The sequence below is a fragment of the Sceloporus occidentalis genome, unplaced genomic scaffold (genome assembly GCF_023333645.1).
Source record: "Sceloporus occidentalis isolate IW3139 unplaced genomic scaffold, rSceOcc1.0.p SCAF_210, whole genome shotgun sequence".
In the NCBI taxonomy this organism is placed as follows: Eukaryota; Metazoa; Chordata; class Lepidosauria; order Squamata; family Phrynosomatidae; genus Sceloporus; species Sceloporus occidentalis.
The window spans coordinates 674,221-687,820 of NW_028317190.1; the positions used below are offsets into that span (position 1 = coordinate 674,221).

At 42.3% G+C, this 13,600-nt stretch overlaps 1 protein-coding gene across 1 annotated transcript in view; it reads right to left on the minus strand.

Moving 5' to 3' along the window:
* The window catches only part of LOC149277547 (AT-rich interactive domain-containing protein 4A-like), a 32,346-nt gene extending 18,989 nt beyond the window's left edge, over positions 1-13,357 (minus strand). The window contains exons 1-6 of the mRNA XM_089502749.1: positions 12,971-13,357; positions 3,800-3,910; positions 3,453-3,518; positions 2,082-2,172; positions 1,545-1,624; positions 1,363-1,457 (exon numbers count right to left, since the gene is read on the minus strand). Coding sequence (XP_089358875.1) covers positions 1,363-1,457; positions 1,545-1,624; positions 2,082-2,172; positions 3,453-3,518; positions 3,800-3,910; positions 12,971-13,357 — 830 coding nt within the window. The remainder of the gene's footprint in view (positions 1-1,362; positions 1,458-1,544; positions 1,625-2,081; positions 2,173-3,452; positions 3,519-3,799; positions 3,911-12,970) is intronic.
* Positions 13,358-13,600: the final 243 nt, after the last annotated feature.

Genomic DNA, 13,600 nt, shown 5'->3' on the forward strand with positions numbered 1-13,600 from the left:
AATATTTAAAATACCTAATTCAACAAATAAAAAACAATTGCTATAATATACAATTTGCAAAAAAAATGCCAGTGACCTGACGCGTTTCGCCCTCAAGGGGCTTCTTCGGAGGATTTTTTTAGAGCTGGCTTTGTAACCTTTAAGGCCGGTTTTGCCTGCTACCCCGATCGGCTTCCCTTTTAGATTTCAAGTACTTCTAAGTAATAGACTGGCAGAGGTAAACTGCTAATAATGATTGAAGCAGCTTAAAAAAAAAACCTAAAACATATACAAACAGCGCCATTCAACGGGAAGCAATTATAACATTATCAGAAATTGCTCCAATAATTACACCCGATATAATAGGTTACTGCAGACAAGGGAGTAATCACCATGGCTACTTTGTAATTAAATAGTCACCGGCACGCGGGTAAATATTTTCTTCTGTGCCGTTTTGCTGTTCTCAATAAGGAAGCGGGTGCAGCCGAAAGCATTACTAGTACAGGTACACGCAAACTTATACTTTAACCTATTCGGAAACAATCATGTATGAGGACGACATTTTTAATGTTGACTGTGAAGTTTACATTCAGTGTAAATATTTATTTAAAAAAAAATAAAAAAAAATAAAAATCAGCAAATTAATATTCCTACATAAAATCAGGTGCACTACCAGCAAAAAAGGGATAAAACAAGGAATTACAAATCAGAGCTTATTTAAACAATGCTGTACAAAGACATAGGTGGTAAAGGTACTAAAGAATCCTTCTCTCAACTACCTGGGGTAAATAGAGGTGTCAATGTCTGATACCTTTATCAAGGGATAGTTCTTAACAGTGTGTTACTCAACTTACCCCAAGATGCTATAAACTGGGGCTAGAATACAGGCAAGATATTGTACTGAACACATGGTTGGCTTTTGTTTTGCATTATTAGCTGAAACTTACATTAGTATGGTTAACATCCATAGATGTATTCTCTTTTAATGTAAACATACAATGCTTTGTACCATGTATATGGTCATTACAGTTATTAGCTTGAAAAGGGTCAAGCGGGAGCCTTTTTTTTTCCTGCCTTAAGGTCTGTCCTATTATTGTTTGTCTTTCTTTCTGCTTTAGCGATAGATGCCCTCTCTCCATTGCCGGAGTCAGTTTGTGCATATATATTCTGGCAGACTGATCCAAAGGTACGGCTATATAATGTGCCTATTGTAATTGTATGAACGTGTCAGATTAACATACTGTAACATTCGGTAAGGTCATTTCAAACATTTGCAAAGTAAACAGATATTTAATGAGCAGCATAATTTATTTTTTTTATATAACAAAACCAAATTAAAAAGACTTCTAGAGCTTGAATAAACTTGTAAAACACATTACTTACATCGGGAGGGAGGATCTTCTTCCCCTGTTGGATTTTTTCCCAATGACTGGAGTGCCGAAATGCTCTGGGTTTGTTAGCGGGAGCTGGTCCAAGGTCTACGTGGGAGAAAATCAGAGATTATCATTTACTCTACAGTAAATTATAACCAATGTTAAATAGTCAAACTGTATAAATATAGTTACCTCGCTTTCAGCAAAATGCCTTTCGCCCTTTAAGCACAATGATGTACGCCTTAAAGTCCTTTCATCACCATCATCAAAAACTGTATTAAGCATAGATATTACATTAGTAACAAAAAAATATCAAGAACATGCAGCCAAATAAATACTCATTCCTCAAATAAAGTGTTAAGACTTTACACCTCAAGAGAAAAAAAACACAAACTGTCCAACGAGATGTGGAATATCGTTTACTCAATCCAAAAAAAATGGATTTACCCGCATTAATCTATTAGAGGGGATATTAAATATGACCAGACTGATCCAAGTGTACAGTAACGCTATTATATGCACTAAAGTGCACTAGGTGCATGGAGTGTCCCTTTAGAGGAGAAGACATGAGCTTTTGCTCCAGCAATGTATTTGGATGAGATGCTAGTTCTACATCACAAAATGGGGCAAATTTAAACAAAATTATAGTAAAGTGAATACACTTTATTCCCACTCTACTATAAAGAAGTGGATCATTCAATCATTTGGTGAGGTTTTGCCATTACTCACCCACGGTGTACCAGCTGGCATCGGTCAGTTTACTTATAACGGCCTCCTGAAACGCCCCATCGGGGGTTTTCATTTCAACGGTCGCACCAACCTTCAGATAGCAACATTACATAAAATGTCAGAATATGCAGTCCTTGGTGTGAATAACGGATGTAACGTTTTTATGAACAACACGCTGTATTTTATCAATATTTAACCCAGGTTAACCCACCAGGAGCAACAGAATTCTCATACAGAAAGTTTAATTCACTATCTTTTAGTAATTTAAGCTGTAATACTACGAGAAGGTCAGACCGTAGCGCACGTTTGATTTAAATAACCCAGCTTTGTTACTAGAACACGGTGACATTTGTAAAATACAATACCTGTGTACTTTTCCCAAAATTATTAACCTTCACAATTACGTTACACTGTAAGAACTATAAAAATAACACAACCAGATGACATGACCTTAAGTGTCACTACAAGAAGACTCAGCCGGGCACAAAATGTAATGAGCAACGTTAACCCTTTATAAAAGATTCCTCACAACCCAGTAAAGGAAACATTACTATGAGACAGAAGTCCAGTAACATACGTGATGTTGAGACGCAGATACATAGAGAGTTCACACATCTATCAAACTACACAAAGCCGTACGGGCACGATATTATAGAGGGAGACACTCAATTTTCATCGCACCAATGTAATAGTTTGGCCACAGCATAATAATTATAAAGAGTAGATTTGCTCAATTAAAAAAAAAAAAAAAAAAAAAAAAAGTTTTGCAGATCTTTGTGCTGGAAATAACTGAAAAATATAAAAATCTCAACCGCAACTACAATATGTATAAAGGCTAATGACCACACATACATAGAAGAGCAACTTTAACACTCACTTATATACGACTCCCATGTACTTACATCCGCCACCTTCGCCATACCTCCTCTACTTTGTAATGTCGGAAGTTAATCTGTAAGCACGTTTACTTTTGGGAGCTTTTTATGACTAGCATGTTGCCCGTTCTTCGGCTTCTGCGTGACAACACCGAGTAAAAGTTCCAAAAAAAAAACGACGTAACTCGTGTGTAGTTTATAACAGAGGTCAAAGCTTTTATAAAACCTAAACATCTTTCTTAAAGTAAATCCATTTAGTATTCTGTATGACAAAAAATACCGTCATATTATATAGACCGGTAACAAATATCCTGCCTATTGTTCCAACAACTGTGCTACAAGTTTAGATATAAGATATCAAGTCAAGCTTTTCATTCTGTGATTATTATCATATGAAAGAAATTAAAGTTCAAAATAACTACACCATATTTACAAAGACCGAGCGCACCCCGTTCAATCAGTCAATTCCAGTAAAGAGAAGCAGCGCATAACTTACCCGTAAAGGACCTTTTACTTGGTCATCCTGCAGCAGTTGTGTAGAATTATCCTGCTTCAAGGTAACCTAAAACAAGACAAATGAGAACCATGTCTATAACAGCGGTAATAATCAGAAGTCCACGGGAACTTTTCCAGAGAACTCAACATCTCTTTAGGAGACAAGAAGCACGTTTCTGTTTGATGAACATAAATCCAACAGAAGCCAGCACAGAAAGCGTGGCGGGTTACTTCGGTCAGCTTTGACAAATAACGTGGTTTAATCTCAAATAAACTTCCGTTTTCTGCAGAGCCGGGGGTTACTGGGGGGCTTGATTAAAAAATATTTATGAACCATCTGCAATGTACCTTAACTTTCACCAAGCGCTTCACTGTTTTTATCTTCGCCTCACAAAAGGCACCGCGGTACTTGGCACTGACATCGGTTCCCACTGTAAGATAGGCAGGCTCATCCGCTGCCTAAACAGACAAACAGACGCGTTATACGGGGAGAAAAACTTCATTCCGTGACAGCATTCTCAACGCATTTCTGACAAGAGCATAAGAATTACTTATTAACAGGGGGAGAGTAATCATATTCAGAAGAAACCAAGATACTTTCCCAAAGATGCCAGCATGTTGCCAAGCCGTACACGTATGTGTGTGTGTGTGTGTGTGTGTGTGTGTGTGTGTGTGTGTATGTGTATGTGTATGTATATATATATATATATATATATATATATATATATATATATAAAATCAATGAGGTGATCTGGACACACTGTGCAATACACTTATAGGGTTGACTACTTTTCAGTATCCTGGTACCGATGACCCTCTTTGGAAGTTCGATCTTTAATGATATTTCTGATACTGACAGGCACTTCATTCGAGTTTTATATGGTATAAAACATTATACGCCCAGTATTGAAGGGTCATAGAACTTTTTTACCTAGATACTGGTAGCAAGTTATTCCCAAACAATACAATAACCCCTGTTAGCTGGACGGGTTCATGTGTATCTGCAATTACCAACAGCGCCGGAAATCCTACTGAAACACACGCGGAATCTGCCACACAAGCAGCATCTTGCTCATATTCAGTGATTATAACTACATACCGGGGGAAGCAATTCATTCATAGGGTACGGAACTTAAAAGATCATTTTCTATACATATATCCACAAAACAGGAATCACACCGATGCCAACCAATAAAAGTAAACACGGTGAGGGGGACACAAAAACCAGACACTTTCTGCTGGATATGATAATTTCCACAAGATCCGCATTTACTTATAAAATGCTTCTACCGCTTTAATACGATACGAAAAACATAGGAAAGGCTTTGACGAAAACAAAACGTGCGCAGCACAATCGTTACACGCCATTCTTTGCCATGTAAATGTTGCTGTGTATTTAACATCAGAAAGCAGTAAAAACAAACGAATACAAAGTACCCGACGGAAGCAAAACAGTAGCCGAAAACTTATTTATGATTACAAATAACATCCAGATACCAACAAGCACAAAGTGACCAATTTATAGATATACACACACACACACACACACACACATATATGAATACGACGATGCGGCAGTGAGCTTTTGTGAACACAGAAGTAGGAGATATGAAGCCGGTCACACGCACGCTACCGTACAGAAATGGTTATTTTTGCCTCTATTTCCCCAAACGATACGTATATCCTTATTAAGGCATTCAGGTCATGTTCCAAACACATGCACTTACTAAGAAGTGTAACAAAGGGGCTGTTTATTTCCCAAATCCAAGGGCAAGAAGCCTTAAAGAAAGCACAGGTAGCTATACGAGAAAAGATGTCACCGTATTAAACCCGTTTACTGTCATCATACCAACGATGCAAAAGGCCAGGAGTTACAGACTTAACCGTCTGACAATCTGATAAAAACACAGACGAACTAAACGATTGTAAGCAACAGACACAATGCTGCTATTTACAGACAGATCCATCTAACGGCCCTCGGAAACACATATGCAATAAGTTAGGTTTTAGGTAGCGGTTCCATAACTTGCTTCTTAACCCTGCTTAAGACACCCAGCCAATACACATCTCATCTTACTACATCTACTCTAGTGCTGCCATAGCATACAATACGTATCGTAAAAAGCTGTAAAATTGTTTGTGTTAAATACAAATAAAATAATCTACCTTCACCACCCGCAAAAATCAAACAAACATTGAAGCCCGAGAACTGATAATAAACGGCCCGGGCCGCAGTGATGCAAAAATAGAGAGATGACAACAGTCCGACAACTTAAAACAAAGTACACCGCTTATTAAATACATTCTACCAGTTATATATACATACATACATGCGCGCGCACGCACATATATACGCACATATAGCACATCTCTTCACAAACACAACCACCGCAACGGAAACTGCCAATTTTCGCTACAAAGCCTTCCCAGAGGAGTACTTTTCTAACAGCAAATAAAAGGCTTAAAAACTCAACGGAAAGAGTTAAAAGTGGCCGCCAAGTATCTGCGTCGTGCAATATATATATATATATATATAAATAAATGTACATGGAGGATCTGTGCGCCAACGGCAGACATTCCCCCGGCTGCTGGCACCGTGTGGCTTCCATCGCAGGAACGGGGAAAGCCGGACTGCTTACCTTCATCGTCCAAGGTTATTTGAGGGATTCCAGCTCGAAGATTTGTCTTTTACCACAACTGCATGGAGAAGCAAGAAAGAAAGAAAAGGACAGCATGAGACGGGGAGCTGCAGCAACACAGACACAACACACTGATGGAGCAGCTAAAGCTCCTCATTGCAGCCAATTCTGGACTGGGGGAGTCCATGCTAAGAGGGTTGGGGGGGCTGCAGAACAAACCCCTCTAGACAGAGAAATGGTTAATGCAGAGCAGCCCAGGGAGAAGCAGCTTTTGTGGCCCCTCCAGGAGCGCCTCAGCCTAACGGCTCCCCGTGACATCTGGGGGTCACTTCCGGCACGCTGCGAGGGTCCCCGTTGTCTGCAGGCCGTGTAGGAAAGGCATCGGCCCGGCTGGACATGACAGAAGGACGGCTTCTCCGGGCAGCTCTGCGGTAGAAGATGAGACAAGGTTCCCGCTTGGACAGCCCCATCCAGGCGGCGGTGTGTCACGTCGCCATTGCTGTCCTCTCTGTGTCTCCTCTCCGGGCGCCTGCACCATAGCAGACTCGGCAAAGCCCCGTCCCTGTCCGGCTGCCTCCCGCTCCCCCATCCTCATTCAGGGGTTCCAAGACTACACCCCCTCCTCACTTAGCTCTTTTGTGGAAGTTGATTTCCAGCCCCCACTCCTCTCTTCCTCCAGTCAGATATGCAGGCGAGCTGTGCCCATACAGGGATCTAACACGGCACCAGAGCTTTCCAGCCACCCCTTCTACCCGCTCACCACAACATTACCTCACAACTGCCCCCACCATCTCATCACCGAGACCCCCCCCCCGTTCCCTACCATTAGCCTTCTCAACGTTCAAATACGCCAAGGAGGCTCTTTAGGGACCGTCTATACCCAGGCTAAGGGTGGCTCAGGGACACCTACAGGGCCTCCTTGATCTCTTTAAGACCCTAAACGAAGCTAGGTTGGCCACCGCCGCCTGCCATTCAATTCATATCCCCGTCACATACCTTCAAACTCTGGGCTGAGAAGTCAGCGCTCGGCCGGATGCCCCGAGCCCAAAATCCCGCCTCCAACCCCCCACTACCACCCTGACATTCCCATTCACCCCCAATGAGCAAAAAGCAGGCTAGAAAGGTAAAGAATATGTTAAAAGTTCCACTCACACACTCGGCTCTTACAACTCCCCACTTGCACGGAACTGCAAGCAATAAACGAAATAACAAGCTGTTGAGCAGAACCAATCCTTCTCGGAATCCCATTGGTGTATAGTCATGCAATGGAGCGAATTCTCCGCATCGGATTGGCCATTGTTTAGAGAGCGTCTATTGGCGTCTAAGTGCTTAATTCTGATAGGCCTTTCTGGTTGCAGGTAACATTACCGAGTCGTCCCATTGGTTAATCTAAGCTGTAATTGTCAATTGGGCAGCAGAAGGTGAAGACAGCCCTTGTCTGTGTATGATTGGGTTTTAGCGCTCCGGATGGGAAACAGAAAGAGCTGATTGGTTGAAATGCTTGAACGAACAACCCACCCTCGCTTTCCCATTGGTTTTTCTGTTTCCTGGAAACGGAACTAAGCCGAGTTTAGAGCAAGCTGAAAGGCTGCGCAAGGGGCGGAGTCTGATGCGCGCTTCTGTTATATGCGCGTGCGCCTGCCAAGGAGCCCAGCGCCATTTTGTAGGTGATATTTCCCATTTTATGATTACGCAGAGAGGAGACGTGGGTGAGCTGGAATCGTTCTGTGAACGGTACGTGAGCATTTTCGCGCTGTGCCAATATTCGCCTACTGGGGGCTTTCGTTCTATTCTAAATGCCTCTTTGAAACAGCGTCTCCGTTATAGTAGCCATTTTGGTGTAGACAAGTGCGTGGACATTAATGAATCACGGTCTTCGGGCAAATGGCCGCTTGTGTGTGACGCTTTTGCTTGGTGCCAGAGTCTTGCTCTTATTTTTCTCTGTGTGCAGTCGGTGACGGTTGCTCTAGCGCTTAGCATCGCAGCATAACCATGTGGGAAGAACTGATCAATGGGGTCTAGTCGAGTATTCGGTAAGATAGTTCCTCAAAGGTCATGTGAAGGCTGTGACGTTGCTGGCCGCGGAGTCCATTTGCTGGCGCTGCTGTAACGACGACAGACAGCGGGGCCGGGCCCAGCGCCATCTATGTTTACAGTAGAGTTACTGCAGGCGAGAAGCTGTCGCTGGATGTTTGTTGTAATAGTCACCCCTCTGTAGTGTGAAGCTGGCAGGCTCATTAACTGCTTTAGAACAGGCACCGTGAGGTGTTTCAGTGGTGTCTCCCTGCTTGTTTCCATAGTGATTTCGCATTTCCTGTTGGCTGCTGTGGACACTTAGCATTAGGATCGCTTCATATACAGAATACTCGTTACTTACAAAGAACAGCCTAGGGGTCAAAGGTCACTCTGTGGCTGCGGTTACTATTTGAAAGTCTGCTCCATAATGCTGGTTGCTATAGCGATAAGGCCACTTCTCAAACTTTGCACTGCAGTCACCTTTTAGGTGTAACCCCCACCCAGCTTGTTATAAGTTATGAGTGCAATGGATTTGGGGGAAGACGGCAGAGACAGGGCCGGGAAACATTTTCATGAGTTAAGCTTCACAGTTTGCTATTCGGATATTAGTGGGTGTATGTATGTGTGTGTATGTGTATATATATATATAATATATATATGTGTGTGTATAAATGCCCGCCGTCGGCCAACGTCCCCTTGTGGCTCTCTGTTCCAGGATGGGGTTTGCGTTGATGTTCTGCCCAGTGACCGTGTTTTATTTCCTCTATAATTGCCCTTTTAGACTCGCCTGAAGAAAAGCATGACCGTGTGTGCCGCGTACGGCTGCAAGAATCGTTTGTCTAAAGGATGTGGAAAGCACTTCTTCAGGTAAAGTAAGGAGCGTTTGTGTTTTGTTTTTTTTGTTTTTTTATATGATCTCCCTCGGCAGAAATAATGACTTTCTGGGTACGGATTACAAAGTAGAACAGGCTTACGAAGAATATCAGGCCTTGCTGTTTTTAAACCGTTGCTTGGTCCGATCTTTAACAGAGAGGGTAATGCCCCTGCCATAGAAGAGTGCTTCTTAAAGTACCCCATGTACCTTATCATGCATTATAAAGCAAACCAGATGCAAAAGCTGCAGTTGCCTCCCTCCTGAGTGGGTTGACTATTCTTGCTTCTGATTGGCTGCTTGAAGTAAGTATTGTCATTTAGCTGGGAGGGGGGTAAATGCATGTGGAGAATGCTGCCGAATCGCCCCATTGCATTTGGAAAGGAATTAACCTGGGCCTCCTGGGCTAGTGCCTTAAGACTAGGAGCCACCATGTTCTGTAGATGACCTCCACATGCCACTTTATCACAGGTGTGGTGGCTATCTTATGCTGTCGGTTTGTTTAACCCCTTCACGACCTTTGCCGGTTCAGGACCGTCATGACATGAAGGTCACTAAATGACCTTTGACGGTCCTGAACCGTCAAAAAGTAAAATAAGCTTAGAAAGTGATCAACGATCACTTTCTTCGCTTAAACGGTGTTACTGTAATGCCTTGATGTCGAGGCATTCAGCAAGGCCGAGATCGGCATCGGGGGCCATGTCTGGCCCCTCCCCGAGGCGTCAACAGCCGCCATACATTGTATGGCGGCGGACGCCCGTTTTAAAAGCGTTTAGGAGGCGATCAACGATCGCCTCCTAAACTTAAATGGTGTCGCTGGAATGCCTCGATCAGGAGGCATCCAGCGACACCAAACGCTTATCTCTGGGTGGGCTGTGACCGCTCCGGAGAGCGGTCGCAGCCGCAGCTGCCGGTGTTCTTCGCCATCAGCAAGATGGCGGCCGCCCTGTAAAAGAAACAAACAAGTTTTTAAAGTTCGCTAGTTGGTCTAGAGAACTCTGGCTCCACTTGCAGGTTGAATACAGGTACTGCATTCAACCATGCAAGTCAATGGAGCCCAGCTTTGTAATCACAATGTGATTAGTAAAATATAAAAAAAAAAAAAAGTGCTAACATTTAAAAATAATTATGCAGTGATGTCACTAGATGAACCATCCAGTACCAGCAAAATGTGTAAAAAAATAAATTAAAAAAAATAAAAAAAAAAAAAATATATATATATATATGTATTAAAAAAATTAAAATAATAGTTTATTATTTTGAGCAAGTGCTAAAATTTCTCAAAAATCTCAACAAAAAGTTAAAATAAAAGCACTTCAAATACCCAAGGGGTGTCTAATATAAAAAAAAAATGGCTGATGGGGTAAATTGGAGTGGCTGAGCTCAGATAGGGCATAGGTACAGACTTTCCAAAATGGACAAAAAAAGCGCACTTCCCAAATGTGGCATTTTAAATCTCAAACACGACAAATCCATGCATGGCGGGTATTACTGCACTCAGGAGATGTTCCTGAACACACATTGGGGTGTTGTTTGACAGTGGCATATACTAGGACCTGTATATCAGAATTAGGGTTATTTAGTTTGGGGAAAAAAGACGGCTTAGGGGGGAATTTAATAACTATGTATAAATATATAAGGGGACAGTACAGAGATCACTCCCAGGACCTATTTATACCCAGGACTGTATCTATAACAAGGGGACATCCTCTACGGTTGGAGGAAAGAAGGTTTCTACACCAGCACAGACGGGGGTTCTTTACAGTAAGAGCGGTGAGATTATGGAACTCTCTGCCAGAGGAAGTGGTGATGGTAAACTCAATAAAAGAGTTCAAAAGGAGCCTGGACGTGTTTCTTGAAAGCAATAATATTACAAGTTATGGATATTAGATTAATAGGGACAGAACGTTGATCCAGGGATTTATTCTGATTGCCATATTTGGAGTCGGGAAGGAATTTTCCCCCTGGTATGGGGCAATTGGCATCTGCTTCATAAGGGTTTTTTTGCCTTCCTCTAGATCAACACAGTAGGGACACAATATGTATATAGGTTGAACTTGATGGACTTTGGTCTTTTTTCAACCTTATGAACTATGTTACCATGTAACTATATCTATAACTAAAGTACAATTTGTGTGAAAAAAAAAAAATTACTATTACAAAATTTGACAAAGTGTAGTTGTATAATTGGTGCATGGAAAGGGTTAAAATAACAGCATTTGGAATACCCTGGGGTGTCTAGTTTTCAAAAATATATGGTTTGAATTGGTTAAATTGAGTTAACCGGCTTCAAAGATATTCCAAAGAGGAGATGGAGGCAGACTGACCAGATTTGTTAAAAAAAGGTTTGGAAATCATAAAACGCTGCTTGTACTTATTGCCCTATAACTTACAAAAAATAGGAAAAAAACATAAAAACATTGGGTATTTCTAAACTCAGGACAAGTAGTAGAACCTATTTAGCTAGTTTTTTTACTTGCTTTTTTAGGTGAGTAAAAGATTTTTCAAATAAAAGTCATAAAATTTGTTTATTTTTTTCAAGTTTTCACCATGTTTTTTTTTATTATAGTAAATAAGATGATACGATCGAAATAATGGTATCTGAAGAAAGCCCATCTTGTCCTGAAAAAACCCAATATATAACTTATGTGGGTACACTAAATGGGTGAGGAGAAAATTACAGCTGAACACAAGCACCACAAAAGTATTAAAACAGCCTCGGTCCCACAGGGTACAAAACGAAAAATGAGCCCGGTCCTTAAGGGGTTAACTCATCTGTAACATTTGATGTAGCCACCTCTACAGGATTTACACGCTGCGACTCGTTTATTTGAGGGGCTGCCAGAGGCGTGACTAAGGACATTGCTGCCTTGTGTTGTGCATCTCTCCGCGGTGCTGTAGAACACTTAACACGGCAACGCTTTTTTTTTTTTTTTTTTTTTTTTTTTTTTTTTTTTTTTAAGTGGCCCCTTTTGTTCATTGAGTGAGAGACTCCAAAAAAATGCTTTCAAGATGTCCCTTCAGTTTTAACGAGAAGCGTCCCAACTGCTGACAACTCTCCTGATCGCTCTGCAGGGAACGGTGTGACGCAATCTGTCACTCCCGGACACTCTGCGGTTCTTTTATATTTAATTCCACTAGTTTTCTTCCTGTCCGGCGTCTTCGCAAAACTGTTAAAATGGGCACAACATGCCAGAGTAGCTTGTAAAAGTGCTATAATCTAATATGTATCTGAGAGAATCTCTTCCGCTGAATAACTCTGCGGCTTGTATTTTGTTTCCTTAGACTATATTTTTAACCTATGTTCTGGATCTCTGATAGGTTTCCCATTAAAAATCCCGAGAAGCTCTCCAAATGGATTGCCGCAGTCCGCCGGCAGAGTTGGAGTCCTACGATTTACAGTAGACTCTGTAGCGATCACTTTACGGAGGCCGATTACATGCTTCGCCCGGGGGCATCGAGTCCTTATCTCCGGACGGACGCCGTGCCGTCTATCTTCCCCGGCTTTCCGCCTTCTTTAAAGACTCCAACCAAGAAAAAGAGAAACGAGAAAATCCTCGCAGCCGAGCCTTTCATTATCGTACCGGAACCGCCAGTGCCGGTCCAAGAGAAGAAGCCTGCGGAGCCGACGCTCGCGTCCACCGACCACACTTACTCTGCTGTATCGAACGATAAAGAGAACGCCGTCCCTGCTCCTGCTGTAAGTCCCGCCACCATTAAAATGCGCAAGAAAATAAAAAGACTCCAGAAACAAGTACTTCGACAAAGAAACAAAATAAAGACCATGAAATTATTATTAAGTCAATTGAGAAAAGATCTGGCCGATTCGGAGCATCATATATATTATTTTATCCCTTCGGCTGACTTTCAGTAGGGTTGTTTGCCGTCTGATCGGGTTCTAGAAGCGCAGGCTCTGGTATTCTAATGGGAGGTTTGCAAACTTTGCCATTCTCTTTTCTAGCTGATGTTGGTAGAGGGTAAAAAGCTCTATACCTTAACACAATTGCAGGCTTTACACCGCAAGGCTGGGTGTCCTCGAGCAGCAGCGTTTCTCTGGGGGAAGTCGGGAGTCTGGTTCCTGGCTACGGAAACCAGACGTTGGATTGTTAAGGCTCCACAGTGACCTGCAGCGGCACAGTCTTGCCTGTGTTCAGGGCCGTTCTTGGCACGCGTCCCGGTAGCTGGGGTCGTGTGCTCTGTGTGACCCGGTGCTTGGATCTGATGGGCGTGCGGTGGATGGATTTGCCGTACGGAGTTACAGGAGGTCTCGCTGGGGGAGAGCCGGAAAGCATTGACTATTTTCAACGAAGCAGGAAGCTGCCGTCTGTAAACAAGCTTGTGCGTATTTAACCCTTCGCTTCCCAAGTGTTTGGGACACATCTCACCCAGAATGATAAATCCCATTCATTCTAAGTCAGGAAAAACCTTTGAGTTTCTGTATCTCTTTCCTGCTGTGTGATAGGACGGATGCTTGGAATACATTTTGTTTTGTTATAATTTATACAAGTCTAGTTTGGCTGAAGAATGCATTCCACTTGCTGACTTGAACCTTCACCAAGTGTAGAGGAGAAGGTGCAAACTATTAGGTTATCCTAAAATACGTATAGGGTGTTGGTTTGGTTT